General features: G+C 42.0%; 1 protein-coding gene across 1 annotated transcript in view; it reads left to right on the forward strand.

Annotated features, from left to right (window-relative positions):
* The window catches only part of ATR (ATR checkpoint kinase), a 210,589-nt gene that overhangs the window by 138,910 nt on the left and 49,826 nt on the right, over positions 1-21,853 (forward strand). The window contains exons 33-38 of the mRNA XM_073625961.1: positions 3,692-3,868; positions 13,075-13,234; positions 15,534-15,698; positions 17,462-17,604; positions 18,904-19,001; positions 20,638-20,870. Coding sequence (XP_073482062.1) covers positions 3,692-3,868; positions 13,075-13,234; positions 15,534-15,698; positions 17,462-17,604; positions 18,904-19,001; positions 20,638-20,870 — 976 coding nt within the window. The remainder of the gene's footprint in view (positions 1-3,691; positions 3,869-13,074; positions 13,235-15,533; positions 15,699-17,461; positions 17,605-18,903; positions 19,002-20,637; positions 20,871-21,853) is intronic.

The following is a 21,853-nucleotide window of genomic DNA, read 5'->3' on the forward strand; positions in this document are numbered from 1 at the left end:
TAACCCACTTGAGTTCTTTTATCAAGAACAAGTTCAAGATGGAGACACTGCTCACAATCCGTCAAGCAATCCAGCCAGACGACTGGCTCGTGTCTATAGACCTGAAGGTTGCTTATTTCCATGTTCCGATAGCGTCAGAGTTCCAGAAATACCTTCGCTTTGCTGTCGATCAAATCCATTTGCAGTTCACCTGTCTCCCCTTCGGGCTTACGACATTGGCTCGTGTGTTTTCAAAACTCTTGTTGGCTGTCGTGGCTGTGATCAGAATCAGAGGTATCTGTCTGTATCGTTATCTGGACGACCTGCGGTTATCTCGGGACAGGGAGCAGTTGCTAATCCACAGATCCCAGGTCATGTCCACTCTACTCGAGTTCGGTTGGCTTCTGAACCTGGAAAAGAGCCATCTAGATCCTACGCAGTCCCTGGTATTCCTCGGGGCACAATTTGACACTATCAAGAGCACCATCTCCTTACCCCTGGAAAAAATCCTAGTGATCCGGGACAGAGTTAGGCTTGCAAAGTTCTCCTCTCATCTCTGGGCCTCTCAATGCTTAAAGATCATCGGCACCATGGTAGCAACAACACCCATAGTAAAGTGGGCTTAGTGGAAAATGTGGCCCTTCCAGAAGGGCTTCCTCTGGCAGTGGAACCCAGGGCTTTGAGATCACTCTATTCAAATAACCTTATCCATGCGGGAGAGCCTTCCTTGGTAGTTACAATAGAGGAACCTCCTCAATTGTCACTCCATTGCACCTGTGTCTTGGATCTTCATCACAACAGATGCCAGCAACAGGGGCTGGGGCGCTCTCTGCCTGACAGAGGTAGCCCAAGACATATGGAGTTTTCCCTCTCACAGGATAGTCTCCAATGTTCTGCAACTCCGGGCAGCGTTCTGTGCTCTACAGGCCTTTCACCACTTAGCGGCAGGAGCCTCAGTCCTCCTAAGACAAGACAACACAACGGCAGTCTCATACATCTAGAGACAGGGGGGTACTCGCAATCTGTCCCTGTTGAAAGAAGTAGAGGCTATCATGACCTGGGCCCAGAAGAACCTGGCCAACCTTTATAGCTGTCTATCTCCCTGGAGTCCAGAACGTTCAGCCAGATTTTCTATCGAGAGTGTCTCTAGACAACGAGTGGACTCTCCACCCCAAAGTCTTCAAGTGGGTCCTGTCCCTGGGAGTTTTTCCGGAACTAGACCTGTTCGCCTCCCTGTGCAACTTCAGACTAGAGAGATACTACACAAGGTTTAGTTGTCCCCAGGCTTTTGGGGTAGATGCTCTGACAGACCATTGGCGGTTCCACAGGGCCTATGCTTTTCCCCCGGTTCCTGTCATTCTCCGGTTTCTGTCGAGGCTCAGGATGGAAGAAGCAGAGATAGTGGCAATAGTCCCGTACTAGCCAAACAGGCCATGGTTTCCCCTGCTGATGCAACTCTGCTTCCTGGACCCAGTTCCTCTGTCCTCCAGACCAGATCTCCTATCTCAAGGGGCAACTCTACATCCATGCCCGGCCAATCTACATCTGATGGTCTGGTTCTTGAGAGGGGAAGGCTGGAGGCCCTAGGCTGTCCATGTAGGGTCATCTCCACGTTATTGAATGCTAGAAGAGCAGGCACCAACAGGGTCTACCAGAGGATTTGGGAAAAAAAATCGATGACTACACCTCTTCCACTGCAGGGTCTTGCAATAACCCAAAGATACGTGATATCCTGGGCTTCCTACAATCGGGCTTGGATCTCTCCTTGTCAGTCAGCTCGCTGCAGATCCAAGTCTCTGCAATTTATGCCTTTACGGGCGTTTCCTGGACTAGACACCCTCTTACTCACCAAAGTGTCATCTGTGTTTCAGGACAATCAGGAGATTGCTCTTCCAACGTTCAGATCTACCGGAGATTCCAGTGTTCATCTCATAGATTTCGGGAAAGCTCTAAGTCGATATCTAGAAACTACAGCTCCGTTCCATCAGTCCAACCACCTGTTCATTCTTTTTCATGGGAAGAATAAGGGAATGCGTGCCTCTTCCAGATCTATCGCAGCATGGATTGTTCAGGCCATTTAGTGGGCCTACAAAGCCAAGGGCTTGGCGCCTCAAGAAGCAGTGACCACTTGCTCAACTAGAAGCGTGTCTACATCATGGGCAGCTTCACGTCACATGGCTCCAGAAGTTATTTGCAAGGTGGCCTCGTGGTCTTCAATTAACACGTTCATGGCGCACTACTGCGTAGAGCCAGCCTCATTATCTTCTGTTAAATTTGGTTTACGTATCTTATCTATTGATGGTGCCAATTAAACCCTTTTTTCTTTTGCCCAGCACTCTGCCCACCCAGGTGTGTATGGCTAGTTATTTCCCACACGTAGGCTGCCATGGAGTCTGACAGGAAAACGGAAAATTTCTATCAAATACTTACCGTAATTTTCCTTTCCTGATGGACTCTATGGCAGCAGGAGTTCCCTTACAGTGGCTGGAGTAGGCTAAATTATGGAACATGCCTCTGGCCCGGAGCAAAGGTTTATGGGGTTCTATGGTGTATGAGGGGGCAGGATTAAACCACACATAGGCTGCCATGAAGTTTATCAGGAAAAGAAAAATTACGGTAAGTATTTGATAGAAATTTTCAGTTTTTTTACTTTTTTCGATAATATGCCAAAATTAAAAAAAATAAAATTTCTTCCTCAGTTTAGGCCAAAATGTATTCTACATATTTTTGGTAAAAAAAATCACAATAAGCGTGTATTGATTGGTTTGCGCAAAAGTTATCGCGTTTACAAAATAGGGGATAGATTTATGGCATTAATATTATTTCATTTTTTTTACTAGTAATGGCGGAGATCTGCGATTTTTTTCATCGTGAGCTGCGACATTGCAGCGGACAGATCAGACATGTTTAAAACTTTTTTGGGACCATTGAAATTTATACAGCGATCAGAGCTAAAAATAGCCACTGATTACTGTATAAATGTCATTGGCAGGGAAGGGATTAACGCTAGGGGGCGATCAAGGGGTTACATATGTTCTAACTGTAGGGGGGATGGGACTGCCTGGGGAAGGAGACCGATCGTTGTTCCTATATACTAGAAACACATGATCTGTCTCCTCTTCCCTCCAGAACGGGGATGTGTGTGTGTGTGTGTGTGTGTGTGTATGTTTACACACACACATCCCCATTCTGGTTATGTCAAGAGCGATTGCGGGTCCCTGGCGGACATCGCGGCTGTCAGACACGCACATCGGCTCCTCAGTTATTCGGTGAGTGTGCGCGCCCCCTATACCCCTTAAAGCGGCCGACGTACAGCTACGATGGCACGCCCAAGGGAGCTAACCTGCCTCAGTATAACTGCGGCGGCTGGTCGGGAACCAGTTAAAGCAGAACTAAACCCTCCTATCCTTTTCAGCCAAGGAAGCTGCCATCTTAGCCTTTGATCTCTAACTGTCATGGTGCTGCACATGTGATTTGTTATGACACCGGCCATTTGATGGTTTGATAGTTTGGTTGAGAGCACAAGCAAATGTGACAGTTAGCAATCCCAGCATGCCTAACTTGGTATAACAATCTATACTGTGAAAGTTATTTATTAACTTGGTAAATTAGGAAAATATGCAAATGCATACTCTGACTCAGGGTAGCTTTGCAAATCTTGTGTTTTATTTTATAATGTGGTAAAAAGAGTACTTTTCTTTTTCTCCCCAAGGTTACACATGCTTTGTGAGCTGGAGCACAGTGTAAAGATGGTACTGGATAAATCCCTTGGTGACTCACCTGCAGATTTTCTCAACTGGCAGGCAAGGCTGGAGATGACACAGAATTCCTACAGGGCTAGGGAGCCCATTCTGGCAGTACGCAGAGCATTGCTAACTGTCAGTAATAGGTAAGCTCTTCTACGGTTCATGAAGCAGGTTACAGATTTGAAAAGCTGTTTTGGTAAATCACTGCAACACTTCCAGGGGGATTTTTATTTATGCTGAAAGGCGCACATGATCCTGTGACGGCAGCCATTTGTTCCAGTGAGTTTGCACTTCACTCGATGGTGGTGGTTAGCTATCCGGAAACGGTTTGAATAATATCCTCATGTTCACTGGAATGGTGGCATCAGATCCATTTTCCACATTTTCTTATATATGCTTTTTTAAAAAAAAGGAATGCACTGGTGTTTTTTTGGACATTGGATTTTATTTATCAGTATCTACTGTAATTCAATTTGGAGTTTTCAACGCTTGTTACTGTCACAATGTTAAGGTTATGCTCTAGATATTATTGATATTTTTTGACACTGTATATTTATATGTTCATTAAAGTGGATGTAAACCCGATTTATGAAATTTCAGCTGGGCACACACATATATCTGCAGTGTTTTCTTATCTCCCATCGAAGCACTGTATCCTGTAGCTGTCTTCTTCTCCATTTTCTGTTATTAGCCTAATAACTCCTGACAAGTTCTCCCTCACATATGATAAAAGCAGCTGGAGTTTTGTGTTGGGGAGGATGCTATAAATAGATTAGCAGAACCCTGAACGATTCAATGATCAGTTCTGAAAGTCTCTATCTATGAGGAGAGGGGGTGTGTGCCTTTCCTCCAATCAGCTTTCTTGACTGTATAAGAATAAAAAAAATATCAAAGCACTCCTGCTTCCCTGTGCCTGCGTGCAAAGACGAGTTCATACTTGGGTCGTGCTACGTGCACGCATATGAAAACAGTGTTGACACCGACACACCACACGTGAGGTATCACTGAGAACGTTTATAGCAAGAGCAATAATCCTAGCGCCAGACCTCCTGTGTAACTCTAAACTGGTAATGTGTAAAGACTTCTAAAGTGTCACCTATGAAGATTTTAAAGTTCTGTAGTTTGTCGCCATTCCATGGGCATATGCAATTTTAAAGCTTGACATGTTGGGTATCTATTTACTCTGTGTAACATCATCTTTTATATTTTACCAAACAATTGGGTATTATGTCGTGCATTAAAATTAATGAAATAATGAAAAGGTATTTTCTTTATCGTACATCATAAGACACAGAGCCTCAAGTAATTACTTAGTGGGTTATGGGCCTACCTTCATGTGTTGACACTGGTATAACCAATACAGGAAGTTGACTCCCCTATATAACCCCTCCTCCTGCCAGGAGTCCTCAGTTTTTTCGCCAGTGTCTAAGGTGTTGGTGACAAGTGAAGATGTGCTCTGAGGAGCTCCAGGGAGGGATCCATGCTGGATTTAAAAAACCTCCACAACCGGATCCATGCTCGCCACTGAGGCCATAGGATGGTACCTGGACCTCGATTCAAGAACGAGGTTTTGCCTGTACGCTTCTCTCTGAGAGCTGGACCCTAGGAACCAGGACTCTTTTGGTTTTGCTACATTACCTAATGCTGTTCCTGAGGGGTGCTATACAGGTCCAAAGGAGCAGAACCCCTATTTAAAGGGCCCCAGTCTTTGAAGGTTTACCTACGCTGCCCACCGTGATGGGCGAAAGTTGGATCTGTCTGTTAAGTCAGCAGTATCCTGCAGTGAGGAAAAGGTAAGGGAAGAGGCTAGGTACTGTAAAAAGGTGCCTATGTTTTCCTTCCATTTTATAAAGTATGCCTTTTAAAAATGTCTCCACTATTAGGAGTAGATTACACATACCTTAATGTGATGCTTAAGCGGCTCTGTGTCTGGCTATCAAGCCATGTGTGGTCCCAGCAGCCAGAGGGGAGTTCTCAATGAACAGGACCTCTTCTAGAGGAATCAAGGGGATACAGCAATTACAGAAACAGCTTATTTCAGGTTAAAGTACTCTGGCAGCAAATTGTAGTACAAGCATGGGATTTTTTTCCACAAGCCACTAGTACCTATGAGTCTGCTTGTTTGAAAATCAATGTTAGTAAAACCTATATATCTGCTGGTATATTCCCCTCCCCCTCTCTCCTCCGGGAGACACTGTGGCAAAATTCCAATGTTTTTATATCTAAAGCTTGCCCCAGATACTTGGCTTTGCTGAGTGTTTTTAGTAGATACAATGGCATTACAGAGATCCCTGTGCAGGCTCATAGGCTACGCCGCCTCCTCCCCTCATGTTTCGCGCACACAGACTACGTTATACTGAGCAGGAGGGGGCGGCTTCGCTAAGGGGTGTGTTTTTACTAATTAGGCGGTGCCGTGTGTAGGACGAAAGACGTCCACACAGCTTAAGGTCTGCAAACACACGGTGCTGGGGGCGGAAGACGCTGAGGACATCAATCAGGTTTTCACCTGATACCTGTAACACAATACTCTCAGTATGCAAAGAAACTGATAAGAGTCTGTTACAGATCACACTAAGGAGACACAGCAGCGCTGTGCACGTAAGGGGTGTAAACCAGGCATTTCCAGTACAGAAAACATATTGTTATCAGCATATTAAGACTGATCCTATGGTGACATTGTTTTCTTGAAAATTGTTAAAAACAAAAAAGATAGATTTTGTTACTTCTCTTTTTTGTACTTTGCATTATGACTTCCAGAACTACTGTAAAGGTACCTAAGGTGCCACCCCCAGGCGCTGAGAAGCCCAGTCATGCCAGCATACTGTCATCCTCTCCGGAGATACCAGACATGGCTAGCCAGGGTGAGTCATTGGAAGCTAGCGGTGGTGCAACTGCTTCACACACTTCAGCCCCTGTATACGTGACTGAAGATGCATTTTCCTCAGCCCTGCAGGGTCTATAAGGGAGATTAGTGGCTTTAATCGCATCCACCATCCAGGTGGATAGGAAGCGTCCTTGGTCCCCCTCCCCTACCTTAAACTCTTTACAGACAGTGGAGGGTCCTAGGGAATTGTGGGAACAAGATGAGGTATTACCCTCAGACAATATAGAGGAAAGACAAGCCGGTTATTCCTCTGCTGAGGAAACAATACTTGACGTTTCAGCTTCACAAACTGAAGTACAGAGCCTTACTGAAATGGTTCGCTCTGCTTTCATGCTACCCCTAACAGAGTTAGCTGAAGGTCCGGTCTCCTCCCTGGGTTCCCTGAAACCTTTACAGCCTTTGCATGCGTTTCCTGTCCATGCATTACTAGAGAACCTTATTTTTACCGAATCGGATCATCCGGATAAGCATTTTTCCCCTCCAAAGAGATTCTCTATTCTCTATCCTATGGAGGAAAAGTTCACAAAAAGATAGAAAGTTCCAGCAGTTGACGCTGCGATTTCCAATGTGAATAAAAGTTTAACTTGTCCAGTGGACAATGCGCATATGCTTAAAGATCTAACAGATAAGAAGTTGGAAAGACTGTTAAAATCCTCTTTTTCCTTAGCAGGGAGCGTGACTCAGCCTGCAATTGCAGCTATAGGCATCTGTCAGTCCTTAAAGGACCAGTTCACAGATGCTATTAACGAGCTCCCTGCACAACAGGCCCGTGAGTTGGCAGAGCTACCTAGAGCATTATGCTTTGCCATAGATGCTATGAAGGATTCTATTCATCAGGCTTCTCGCCTTGCGCTTGTACTAGTTCACATGCGAAGGACCCTTTGGTTAAAGGGTTGGTCAGCTGAAGCGCCTTGCAAGAATCTTTTAACTAGTTTTCCCTTTAATGGAGAACGACTATTTGGCGAGAGTTTGAAAAAATATATCCAGACAATTTCTAGCGGAAAGAGTGCTGTTTTGCCAGTTAAAAGAAATTATAAACGTCCTTCATTTAAGCGCACTTTTTTTCCCACGCCAAGTACATCCACCTCTAGGCAGGGCTCCACCGTCAGACTCTAGAGGAAGACCTCTGGGTCAAACTCAGGCACAAAGAAGACCTGGGGCCGAAAGTCTGCAAAGCAGAATACCAAGGCCTCGTCATGAAGAGGCATCTCCCCTCACCAAGGTGAGGGGAAGACTTCTGAGGTACTCAGAAGTCTGGCAAAGGGAAATTCAGGACAAATGGACTCTCTCCACAGTCTCTCTAGGATACAAGCTAGAGTTTCGAGAGTTTCCTCCGTCTCGTTTTCGAAGATCAAACGTTCCCAAAGATCCAGGGAAAAGGCAATCCCTGTTGCAAGCATTAGACCGATTATTGGCTCAAGGGGTGATCATACAGATTCCCAAACTAGAGCAGGGTTTGGGGTTTTACTCAAACCTGTTTACGGTACCAAAGCCAAATGGGGGTATCAGACCAGTTCTAGATCTACGGAATCTAAATCAGTTCCTGAAGATCCGCTCCTTTTGCATGGAGTCAATCAAGTCAGTTGTTTCCATCCTACAAGGAGGAGAACTTTTGGCATTCATCGACATCAGAGATGCAGATCTGCATGTCCCTATATTTCCTCCTCACCAGAGGTTTCTGCGGTTCGAAGTAGAACAAAAGCATTTTCAGTTTGTAGTCTGTCCCTTCGGGCTTGCTATAGCACCCCAGGTATACTCAAAAGTACTAGACCCACCTCTAGCCAGGTTAAGGGCACAGGGCATAACTGTCTTGGCTTACTTAGACGATCTATTGTTAATAGACCAGTCAGTGGCTCGCTTAAAGCAAGATGTAGCCATTACAAGCAGTTACCTGGAGAGTCTGGGTTGGATTCTCAACCTGAAGAAATCCTCCTTAAAGCCACTAAAAAGGCTGGAGTATCTGGGCCTGATCATATACACAGCCCAGGAAAGGGTGTTCTTGCCTCCTGCAAAGATCAGCTCCATACAAGAGCTGGTGTGGATGGTCAGATCAAAGAGAAATCCCTCAATACGTCTTTGCATGAGGTTGTTAGGAAAGATGGTAGCTTCATTCGAAGCAGTTCCCTATGCCCAATTCCATTCGAGACTGTTTCAAAACAGTATCCTGTCTACTTGGAACAAGACGATTCAAGCTTTTTGATTTACCAATGCGGCTGTCGCCAAGAGTGTCTTAAAGCCTCAGTTGGTTACTAACGCGGAACCTGCTGAAGGGAAAGTCGTTCAGACCAATTATCTGGTAAGTAGTAACGACAGATGCCAGCCTTTCAGGCTGGGTAGCAGTAATAGAGAAGACGACTGTCCGGGGACAGTGGTCAAGAACCGAAAGAGCCTTGCCCATAAACATCCTGGAGATTCGGGCAGTGTTACTTGGCTCTGAGAACCTGGACCTCCAGGTTAAAGAATTGTCCTGTCAAGATCCAATCGGACAATGCCACGGCCGTGGCATATATCGATCACCAAGGGGGCACTTGGGCAGAAAAGAATGTCCCATGCATATCGGCTGTTTTCATTCCGGGAATAGAAAATTGGCAGGCGGACTACTTAAGCCGCCAGCAGTTATTCCCGGGGGAATGGTCTCTTCATCCCGAGATTTTTCAGGCTGTTTGCCAAAGATGGGGGACTCCGGACGTAGATCTTCTAGCGTCCAGGTTCAACACGAAGCTAGTCAATTTTGTGTCCAGGACAAGAGACCCACTCGCATACAGAACAGATGCGTTGGTGACCCCATGGGATCAGTTCAACTGTGTGTCCAGGACAAGGGATCCATTCGCATGCGTAACAGATCTGTTGGTGACCCGTGGGATCAGTTCTCACTGATCTATGCATTTTCCCCGATTCAGTTGCTACCTCGACTTCTTTGCAGGATCAGGCTGGAAAGAAAGTCGGTAATACTGGTAGCACCAGCATGGCCCAGAAAGTCATAGTACGCAGAGATTGTAAAAATGGCAGTGGAGGGTCCATGGCTCCTCCCACTAAGGCCAGACCTGCTATCACAGGGGCCGATATTCCATCCTACTTTACGAACGCAGTTATTTCTACTTTAATGCTAGGAAGCCAGCTTCTAGAGCTATTTATTATAGAGTCTGGAAAGCTTATGTTTCCTGGTGTGAATCCAAGGGTTGGTACCCTCGAAGATATATTATAGGCAGAATTCTTGCCTTTCTACAGGTAGGCGTAGAGATGAAGTTGGCCCTGAGTACTATTAAGGGCCAAGTCTCAGCCTTATCAATTTTATTCCAAAGACCACTTGCTACGCATTCTTTAGTCCGGGGTTTCATGCAAGGAGTGATGCGGATTAATCCGCCAGTTAAATCACCCTTAAGCCCTTGGGACTTGAATTTAGTTTTGTCAGTGTTACAAAAACCGCCATTTGAACCATTACAGCATGTTACCTTAGTCCTTCTGACTAGGAAGCTGATATTTTTGGTTGCTATATCCTCAGCAAGGAGGGTTTCAGAATTGGCTGCTCTTTCCTGTAAAGATACAGCAATCAGTGTAGTGCTGGACATAAGAGTGTAACTGGTGATTAGAAATTGGTGCACAATCTCTGATAATGCTAGGGTGTAATGCCGAATAAACAATGTAAATACACCAAAAATAATCATCTAAAGCTTATATCTATACAATACATAGTGATATTCCTTTTAAATATGGGACCATGCCAGAAATAGGTATGTGTGAAAAGAATAATAAAAGTGAAAAATAAAATAAAAAGTTCAAAAAAGTGTCCCAAATAACAATGTGTAAAATCCAAAAGAGATCCGGAGGAAGATATATTGCAGGATTCGGGAATATTCGATCCACCTCCCGTGCAGCCCACCACCAAATGGTAAAGATGAAGGCTTACCAGAAAGCCTGCGACCGCCCTTACTCAGGGGGGTCAGAACAAGCTTAGTTGTGGAAATGTCCAGGGATGATGGAGCCTCCGAGTCCTCTCTCACTACATCGGGCAGGCAGCCCACAGCAACGGGAACCCCGAAGAAGAAGTTCACAAGAATTCCCTCAATGTTTCTTCTCGGAAAAGGTCAGATATAAATGAGCCATAATGCAGAATCAGTGGGAGTCCCGAGTGTGTCACTAGCCACGTCGCCTACAACCAGATGCCATCAGGCGTCCCCAGCAGTCCGTCCTTACATCAGGTGCCCCCAGCAGAGTCCCTCCTTACATGCAGCCTGTGTCACATCAAATGCAGCCTATCCAGCATGGGTTGACTGCATGGACTCCAGTCCATGCAGTCAACCCATGCTGGATAGGCTGCATTTGATGTGACACAGGCTGCATGTAAGGAGGGACTCTGCTGGGGGCACCTGATGTAAGGACGGACTGCTGGGGACGCCTGATGGCATCTGGTTGTAGGCGACGTGGCTAGTGACACACTCGGGACTCCCACTGATTCTGCATTATGGCTCATTTATATCTGACCTTTTCCGAGAAGAAACATTGAGGGAATTCTTGTGAACTTCTTCTTCGGGGTTCCCGTTGCTGTGGGCTGCCTGCCCGATGTAGTGAGAGAGGACTCGGAGGCTCCATCATCCCTGGACATTTCCACAACTAAGCTTGTTCTGACCCCCCTGAGTAAGGGCGGTCGCAGGCTTTCTGGTAAGCCTTCATCTTTACCATTTGGTGGTGGGCTGCACGGGAGGTGGATCGAATATTCCCGAATCCTGCAATATATCTTCCTCCGGATCTCTTTTGGATTTTACACATTGTTATTTGGGACATTTTTTTGAACTTTTTATTTTATTTTTCACTTTTATTATTCTTTTCACACATACCTATTTCTGGCATGGTCCCATATTTAAAAGGAATATCACTATGTATTGTATAGATATAAGCTTTAGATGATTATTTTTGGTGTATTTACATTGTTTATTCGGCATTACACCCTAGCATTATCAGAGATTGTGCACCAATTTCTAATCACCAGTTACACTCTTATGTCCAGCGCTACACTGATTGCTGTATATTTGATCTTTGCCTTATATCGAGGTTATAGTGTTTAGCAGCAGGATTTTACTCAATCTTTGTCACTTACGATTCATTTATTTTTCACATCTTCACATTTATGCACGTAGCGCGGTTCCTTATTTATTTATACTTTCCTGTAAAGAGCCATATTTGATAATTCATGAGGACAGAGTGGTGTTACGCCCTCGCCCAGGCTTTTAACCAAAAGTGGTTTAAGGCTTTCATCTGAATGAAGATATGGTCCTGCCATCGTTTTTTCCAAAACCATGTTCCAAGGAAGAAAAGTCACTACATTGTCTTGATGTGGTGAGAGCAGTGAAGATCTATTTAAAGAAAACTGCTCAGATTCGTAAGACTGATGTCTTATTTATTCTGCCAGAAGGTACTAAAAAAGGACAGGCAGCGTCGAAATCCACTGTTGCTAAGTGGATTTGGCAAGTTATAGTTCAAACTTATGATTTAAAGGGAAAGATTCCCCCTTTTCAAGTTAAGGCGCACTGTACCAGAGCGGTTGGTGCTTCTTGGGCAGTGCGTCACTAGGCCTCCATGTCTCAGATCTGCAAGGCTGCGACTTGGTCTTCAGTACATACATTTACAAAATTGTATCAAGTAGATGTAAGATGGAATGAGGATTTCACCTTCGGGCGCACTCTGCTGCAGGCAGCAGTATAATTCCTCAAGGTCTGTGGGTGCCCTATGGGTTGTCTCTCCCTCCCCTCAGGTAGCATTGCTATGGGACGTCCCACTAAGTAATTACTTGAAGCTCTGTGTCCTATGATGTACGATAAAGAAAATAGGATTTTTAAAACAGCTTACCTGTAAAATCCTTTTCTTGGAGTACATTATAGGACACAGAGCTCCCGCCCCTCTGTTTTATGGGGTGAGAGTATATTGCTTATATTGCTTGGCTACAAAAACTGAGGACTCCTGGAAGGAGAAAGGATTATACAGGGGAGTCAACTTCCTGTATTGGTTATACCAGTGTCAACACCTGAAGGTAGGCCCATAACCCACTAAGTAATTACTTGAAGCTCTGTGTCCTATGATGTACTCCAATAAAAGGCTTTTACAGGTAAGCTGTTTTAAAAATCCTATTTTTCCAACAAAATTGCATTTAAAAAACCACTGCACAAATACTGTGACAAAAATAAAATTGCAACACACCATTTTATTTTCTAGGGCCTCTGCTTAAAAAATATATAGTATTTGGGGGTTCTAAGTCATCTTCTAGCAAAAAAATGCTCATATTTACATGTATGATGTAAATGTCAGAATTGCCTTGTTAGGCAGGTGGTTAAACAAAAAAACAAAACACGTGCCTCTTGTATTAGAAAATGTTTGATTGGCACAGACTTATTTGTTGAGGATTGTTAATTTTTGGTTCTAACCCTTTAAAAAAAAAAAACATACATTAATGAACAGTCTTGTATTATTCAGGCCTCATTACACTGATATGGTTGGGGAATGTTGGCTCCAAAGTGCCCGAGTTGCACGTAAGGCAGGTCATCATCAGGCTGCATACAATGCCCTTCTTAATGCTGGAGAGACCAGGCTGTCTGAACTCAATGTTGAGCGTGCTAAGTGGCACTGGTCAAAGGTAAGCACACTTTTGGCATATGTTTTCTGTTATTGATGAACAGCATTATCACCATTTTTTTAAGTGTTTGTCAGTTTAAAGGTGTGAATTCATATTCAAAAGTAGGGTTATTTTGGAACGTGGTTATTTTCTTTGCTAATAAATCTTCCCTGTTTTCTTGACATAACCTAAACTCTAGGATAAAACGATTTTGCATTGGGATAAGGGGGTTAGTGATGCGCTTTGTAATTACCACCATATCCAGGCGGCAGAGACCTTAAAGCAGCCTATATACTAATTTTTTTTTGTTTTTGGTTGAACGAAAAAAATTACTTTGATTCTGCCATCTACACACACAATGTGAATGCCTGCTCAGCTATTGCATTCTGACAGCAGGGAGACTTCCCCACCGTCAGAATACACTGATCAGTGCTGCCAGTGGCACTGATCGATCAGAAAAAAACATCAGGACAGTTGTACAGAAGTCGATTGGTAGATCGACTTCTGTATAACCAGCCTTGCTCATAGATGGATCAAAACTTGCCCAGTCTCTGCTGAGCTGAGCGAATTTTGATCCATGTATGGCCGACAATAAGCTACAAAGTTCTGGCATTCTTCTGCCATCTATGTACTACTCTGCATGCAGTTTTTAGTCAGGTGGATTCCTGCTGGCTTAAAACTATTTCTGGCCAGTGGTAGAGGGATGATCTCTACCATCTCTTAGGAACCTAGAGGTTAGTGTAAAAAGGAGTTTTTTTTGTATCCTATAGTAGCATTAACAAGAAATGGCAAAGGATAAGTGTACTTCTAAACAAATGATAGATGTATGAGATAAATCCGCGCAATGGGTTAGGTATTTTGTTATGGGTGTGGCTGCTGCCTCTACAGATACAATACCACCTAGGTGGAATGTATTAGAAAATGGTAAAAAAGCAGGAGTAGTATGGCGCTGCCCTTATGGAGATAAAACAGATTTTTTCTTTGTAGTGAACAATAACTCTATGTGTTACCTAGTATCCATAATTCCTAAAGTATTGCTTTTAAAGTTGGTTATTATAAACCTGTGTGTGCCAAAAAAATTTAGTATTTTTATATTCAAATCTGTGACTGGTGCTGGATTCTTGCTAATAAAAGTAAAATAGCAACATAAGGTGCTTCAATTAATCAACAGAAGTGCATTGTGCTAAATCAATAAAGTGACCAGTGCTAAATCATACAAATTCATACAAAATTGTGCAAATTATCCATCATAAATAGTGACTGATGTGCTGTAACCAGTATTAATTGGATAGGAAAAGTTCCGTTTGTGAGAAAAAAGTTCTTTTTGGAGTGTTTTGAGGTGTTCAATCTATTATTGATTTAGCACAATGCACTTCTGTTGATTAATTGAAGCACCTTATGTTGCTATTTCACTTTTATTAGTAAGAATCCAGCACCAGTCACAGATTAATATAAAAACACTCAGTTTTTTGGCACACACAGGTTTATAAACAATCATCTTTAAAAGGAATCCTTTAGGAATTATGGATATTAGGTAACACATAGAGTTACTGTTCACTACAAAGAAAAAATCCGTTTTATCTCCATAAGGGCAGCGCCATACTACTCCTGCTTTTTTTTTTTTTCTAATACATTCCACCTAGGTGGTATTGTATCTGTAGAGGCAGCAGCCACACCCATAACAAAATACCTAATTCATTGCACGGATTTATCTTATACATCTTGCACAATTTTGTATGAATTTGTATGATTTAGCACTGGTCAATTTATTGATTTTGCATAATGCACTTTTGTTGATTAATTGAAGCACCTTATGTTGCTATTTTACTTTTATTAGCAAGAATCCAGCACCAGTCACAGATTTGAATATAAAAATACTAAATTTTTTTGGCACACACAGGTTTATAATAACCAACTTTAAAAGCAATACTTTAGGAATTATGGATACTAGGTAACACATAGAGTTATTGTTCACTACAAAGAAAAAATCTGTTTTATCTCCATAAGGGCAGCGCCATACTACTCCTGCTTTTTTACTTTTAAACAAACTAAACTTATTTTATTTTTTTTTCAACCCTGCACTCTGGCATAATTTAAGTTTTGTGCCTCAGTTGTGATTATGCTGTGATTATCTTCAGAAATTGAACAAATTATTGTGTTTCATTTAGTGCTTGTGAACACAGTTGTCTTTCTCTGTACAAGCATGCTTTGCACTATGAGCACTACAGCAGGCATGGTAGGTCAAAAACAGTGCATTCATGTATATTTGTTTGGGATGTGACATAACTATGTTTTTTCTCACGCTTCACATTTTTGACAGGGTGATGTGCACCAGGCCCTCATTGTTCTTCAGAAGGGAGCAGAGTTGTTTCAGTCTGACACCAGTGAACAGCAGCTTATCCATGGCAGAGCTATGCTACTTGTGGGGCGATTCATGGAAGAGACGGCTAACTTTGAAAGTAATGCTGTGATGAAAAAATATAAAGTGAGTTCAAAACAAATATACTGCTATTAGTCTGTTTAGCATATGTTAACATCTAGTAGACCGTTTTCTTTCTCATCCATTGGGGGACACAGTTTTTAACCTTTTGGTTTTCTGTCACCTACAATAGGACTGGACACTGGCAAAAAACTGTAAGTCAGCCCAGGATAACCATTCTTACTGCCAGCATGCAGTCTTTTTTTTTTTTTTTTTTTTTTGCTAGTGTCCTTCCTAGGAGGATGGAAGTCTGATGTTGTAAAGACAAATCTGTAATTTCTCTAGCAAATTTTTCATCTTATCTTTTTTTTTTTTCTTCTGTAAAGACTCATCTCTACACTGATGCTGAATGTCTACCTTTGAATTTGCAGCCATCAGGTCTAGTTTTCCTTGGCCTGGCTTTTGGACTGTACCATTTCCAGATCCTGCTGGACTGGATGTTGCAGGGCTAGTCTGGAAGGGACCTGTGCACAATGGGTTCCAGGTGCGGTGCTTTCCAGACTGGTAAATATTAGCTGTGGAGCACTTTCCAGGTTCAGTGGGACTGAGCACTAACATCATTCTCTGGGTGGAGTATTGTGCTTGCACTGCGTTCATTTTCCTGCCATACAGCTTCAAGGATTAATCTCCCCACTGCTGCTCCTGTTGCAAAAGATACACATGGAACTTTGATGATCTTTAATCTGTTACTGCTGCCCGTAAACAGTGATTGGTTGCTTTCCTTGTAGCTATCACCTCTGTGAGGACATTGTTTGAACTGTCCTGGTCTTGCAAGGAGCAGTTATTGGTCTTGCATAGGGACAAGTTGGTGTTGAGGCTCAGGACTTCCTTCTTGCCAAATGTACTCTCTGCCTTTCACCTTAACCAGGACATTGTTCTGCCATCCCTTTGTCCATCTGCAGTTCACTAAAAGAAAATTTCCCTCCATTATCTGGACAAGGTTCAGGCTGTGTCAGTTTACCTTTCAGCCACTACTTCTTTCAGAAAAACTGATTCTCTCTTTGTCTTTTTGGAGCCCCCCCTCGGAAGGGAGCCTGGGCTTTCAGTCCTGCCATCTCTGAATGGCTCAGGCAGACCATTGTTCAAGCTTATGGTCTCAGGTTCCACCCTTTCCTGTTATGGCCCACTCTACTAGGTCTGTTGGCGCATGCTGCGCTCTTCGGTATCATCTTGTTTCCCAGATTTGTAAGGCTGCTATATAGTCTTCTATTCACATGTCCTTCACGTTCTACCAGGCCTAAGTCTCTGCCTCATCTGATGCCAGCTTCAGGTGGAAGGTATTTCAGGGGACTCTTTAAATCTGCAGGCATTTCCCAGTTTTCTTTTGTTACTTTGGGCCTGTTCGCCATTGTTTGCTTTGTTGCCACCCCTCAGTTGAACTGCTCTTGTACATGCCAAAGTGTAAAGATTTTTTTTTGTCCCTCAATGGATTAAAGGGTTTTTGTTTTCCCCATAAAATCACTTTCTTGGAGGCCTTTGAAAGACACAGGTCTTACCACTCTGTTTTTATGAATATGCTCTCAGTACTGTTTTGCTGCAAAACTGAGGCATGCTGAGTGTTGGAGGGGTTGTCTTGGGCGTGTCCAATCCTTCTGTTAGGCAGCAGTATAACCCAAAGGTTATGCTTCCTGTGTCTCTCAGTGAACTCCAAGCATATGATTTTACATCAACTAGAAAAATCCTATTTTGTGTGATTGTTTCATATTGTTGTTTTTTTAGAGTATTTGATTGAATACATCATAATGTTTTCATCCATAATAATGATATAGGATGTTACCAGTTTGCTGCCGGAATGGGAAGATGGGCATTTTTACCTTGCAAAGTACTATGACAAACTGATGCCTATGGTGACTGACAACAAGATGGAAAAGCAGGGTGATCTGATAAGATATATTGTTCATCATTTCGGGAGGTAAATGTTGTTCTGTCATGTCTTGTAGTTCTTTTTTGCCTTATCAGGGGCTGTGACATGAAAACTGTATATAAGTCTATAGGTTTGCATGACAGTCTAACTTTAATCAGTAGTGTGTTCTTTGGAAAATCTGCTCTTGAGATTGAAAAACCGTTAAAGCTAAGTTTGTCGGTCAAGTTGGAGAACCCAATCAAGGCCATCTTCAATCTTTGACAAATGAGTCAATCCCTCTTCAGAATTGACTCTCCTGCATTAGACATTGGATGCTGGCACATTTAGGGCTCATTTACATTTGCTTTGGCGTCAACACACATTAAAGCGTCTACAGCTTCAACATGCTTGTATGATGTGTTTTTGATTCTTTGGTGGTGCTTCGATGAAGTGTAGGTGAAGCGTCAGTGATGCTTTTGTGATGCTCTTTTGAAGCTTTGTTGAAGCTTGACAGGTGCCCTGTGTTTGTGTGTGGATATCTCATACCTGCAATTTCTCCAAAACAAAGCAAAGCTGAATTAAAGCCTCTCAAAAGCTTCAGATACTTCGAGCGAGCTTTGTCATAGAGTTCTATGGAGGCTTTGAAGATGCTTTGAAGCACCACTAAAGCGACATGGGCACCGGCAAAATCACAACGCGCAAAGTTTGTCATTCAAAAAGGAGTAGGAGCTTCTTTTGGACGACAGCTGCATATTGCCTTTTCTCTTGTGGCAACAGCATATACCCAAAATTGCCATTCCTATTGTAGCCTGGTTATATAACCCCAGTGCTATTTCTCTTTGTAGCAAGGGCATATACCTGATAGTGACATTCCTCTTGTAGCCAGGGTATATACCCCCTAGTATCATTCCTCTGATAGCCAGGGTATATGCCCAAAAGTGCCATTCATCTTGTAGCCAGGGAATAAACCTTATAGTGCCATTCTTCGTATAGCCAGGGCATATAGGCCATAGTGACATTCCTTTTGTACCCAGGGTATATACTTCATAGTAAAAAAAATATATATATTACCACCATGCTGCTATTTAACTATTGAGGGTACATACATACCTCTTTAACAAAAGATATATTCAAATGACAACAGACAATAATATGCAGAGCATTAAAACAATTTGCTATAATTTATATACATCATAGTGCCATTCCTCTTGTAGTCAGGATATTTACCCAATAATAACATTCTTTTGTAGCTAGGGCATATATTACATGGTACTGTGTGCTCCAGGGAACTCACAACTTGAGTTTTTTATATTGACATATTTTGTATTACTTATTAGAAATCTAAATGTAAAATTCAACTTTTATTAGGTCTCTGCAATATGGAAATCAATTCATTTACCAGTCAATGCCTCGAATGCTATCTCTGTGGCTTGACTTTGGAGCTAAAGTCTATGAATGGGAAAAAGGTAAAATTATTTTCTGTAAAATTTTTTTTTACTAGTTGTTTATACATATTTAAAAAGGGGAAAAAGACTAATGTGGATCAGATGGTTTAACATTTTCCAATTCCTACTGTTTTGGTTCAGAGGCAGTTACAATAATAGTAGCCACTATTGCCATTTTACTACTTAGGCAAACTATACTACAGGCAAACAGTTGCTGTAATTGTGTTACTTGTATGTTTTTTTTTTTGTTTGTTTTTTTTTACCCTGTTACATGTTGCAATTTTTTTTTTTCCTGGTTTGCCCGTTAAAACCTAAAAGCAAAAATGTACATTATTATATACTGTATACATAAGTTGATTCTTAAATGTGGTGGTTTCATTAGTTTTTTGTTTTGTTTTGTTTTTATTTTTTTTTTATTTTTGGGCGTTTTTTTTTTTTTAGGCATCTTTTCCTTTGTTTTAACCTCATGATCCAATTAGTGTGCTTTTTTTTAACTTCATTTAACAGACCAAGCTGTCCAGCAAAAGTGGCAGTTAGAGAATTGAGATAAACCATTTAACATTGATAGGTTTGCTTACAATGATCATCTGTTATCTATTTCTGTAAAACATTTTGTCCCAAAATGAAAATAACTGTAACTGCTTAAAAAGTGTTAGCAGGAGTTTGGTTTTTAATTTGTTATTAAAGTCCATCCAAACTTGTTAATTTGACAATGCTGTCCAAGGGTATTGCCTTTGTTTCACCAAGTGGAGACGCCCTAAGACAGGAAGTGTGGCCGGATCACCAGGTAAGAATAAAGTCCTAAAAAAAGGAAGCAAATGCAGCCACCACAATTTAAGAATTGGTAAACTGCAAAATATAACATTTTTGATTTTGGGTTTAATACTGCTCTACATTAAAAAATAAATAAAAGCGTTTCAAAAAAGTAATACTGTGAATACTATCATTACATTTATTACCTATTTAAAGGGCAGCACAGTGGCTAAGTGGTTAGAACTTCTGCCTAGAAGCACTAAGGTCGTCGGTTCAAATCCCAACCACAGCACTACCTGCCTGGAGTTTGCATGTTTTCCCTGTGCCTGCGTGGGTTTCCTCCGGGTACTCAGGTTTCCTGCCACACTCCAAAGAAATGCTGGTAGGTTAATTGGCTCCTGTCTAAATTGGCCCTAGTATGTATGAACATAAATTAGGAACCTTAGACTGTAAGCTCCTTGAGGGCAGGGACTGATGTAAATGTACTGCGTAAATTGACGGTGCTATATAAATACCTGTAATAAATAAAGTTCTCAGAATACAGTTGTTTTTGGTCGTGGGCCCTTTTTAGATGTCGGAGTCAAACTGACCATACCCAATATTTCTAATATCTTACAGATAGTTCCATTTATTTATTTAGTTCACCATTGAATCTTAGGTGGCATTCCTATGTTCCAATTATAGTATACTGTCAAAACCTGAGCCATATATTTTAGATGTGACCCTGCAGGTATTTATAAAGAGGCAATACTATCTGCATGCTCTCTTTTTCTCACTTTTATACATGCTAAGATTTTGTTTTCTTTTGGAGCTCCAATTTGGCACTACTATGATTATTGTTGACCAGAATTCCTAAGCTTTTCTTTCACTGTTTTATTATGCAATTTTACTTTGTCATTTTCAGCTGGCCGTGCTGATCGTCTGCAAATGAAAAACGATTTGATCAAAATTAACAAGGTTATAACAGATCATAAAAATTATTTAGCTCCATACCAGTTCCTGACGGCCTTCTCTCAGCTAATATCTAGGATCTGTCACTCTCATGATGAGGTGTTTGCAGTATTGATGGAAATAGTTGCAAAAGTGTTTGTGGCTTATCCCCAGCAGGCAATGTGGATGATGACTGCCGTGTCTAAGGTAATGTTGAATGGGAGGAAAGGTCCCTTTTATAAATACACCATTAATACAGGGTTATTACAATAGCTTTAAAAAAACCTGTTATGAGAGAAACATGAAGACTGCAATGGCTGACTCCTTATTCTGTGAATATTAGTTTGCTGTAACTGTCATGCTGACCTTCTGGCATCAGTACTTTAAATCACTGTCCTGGAATGAGGAACTAATAAATTCCCATCCTTTTTTCCGACACTTGATTTATGTGTTTAGTTCTTGTTATGGGATCAAAGCACTGAAGTCACAGCCAGCCAGATAAATAGTATTTCTTTCTTATCCATTGAGGGACACTGGGATTTATATATTGTCAGGTTATACTTGCCCCTACAGGAGGATTGGACACTAGCAGGCAAAAACATCATTGTAGGCCAGACCAGGATAACCCCTCCTATTTCCAGGATGTCTCAGTTTTTTTGTTAGTGTTCACGGAGAACACCATTTTTGCTTGCAGTTTCCTTTGATATGTTTCTTTAAAGCGGAAGAGAAAATTGAGTACTGTCCATGATACTTTTTTTATTTGCACTAACATACAATTTTTCAGGACAAGCTTTCGGGGTATGTCCCCTTCTTCAAGGTCCAAGCAGTACTGATTCACACATTTTTAAGCAGAATGTTAAAGAAAAAAAGGAAAAAAAAAAAAAAGAAAACAAAACACATACAAATCAATGGTAATAAAGATAGCAGCAGAGTTAGTGAGATAAGACAGAGGGAGAGCTAGGAGGGAATGCAAGGGGGGGAAATACTAATCACAGAGCGGTCGTAAAACTTTAGCATAATGTGTAAGGAAACCAATGTCTAAATTCAGGCCATTATTCTTTGTGTCAAAAAGAAGTATCATTCTTAGTTCAAACGTTTTCCTTTCCTGGATAGTTCTGAAATTCCCTTTAAGAACTAAGACATTGAGGTCTTCTATAGTGTGGTCCGATTGTGAGAAATGATGTCCCACA

This window comes from Aquarana catesbeiana, linkage group LG04 (genome assembly GCF_042186555.1).
Source record: "Aquarana catesbeiana isolate 2022-GZ linkage group LG04, ASM4218655v1, whole genome shotgun sequence".
NCBI classification, from domain to species: domain Eukaryota; kingdom Metazoa; phylum Chordata; class Amphibia; order Anura; family Ranidae; genus Aquarana; species Aquarana catesbeiana.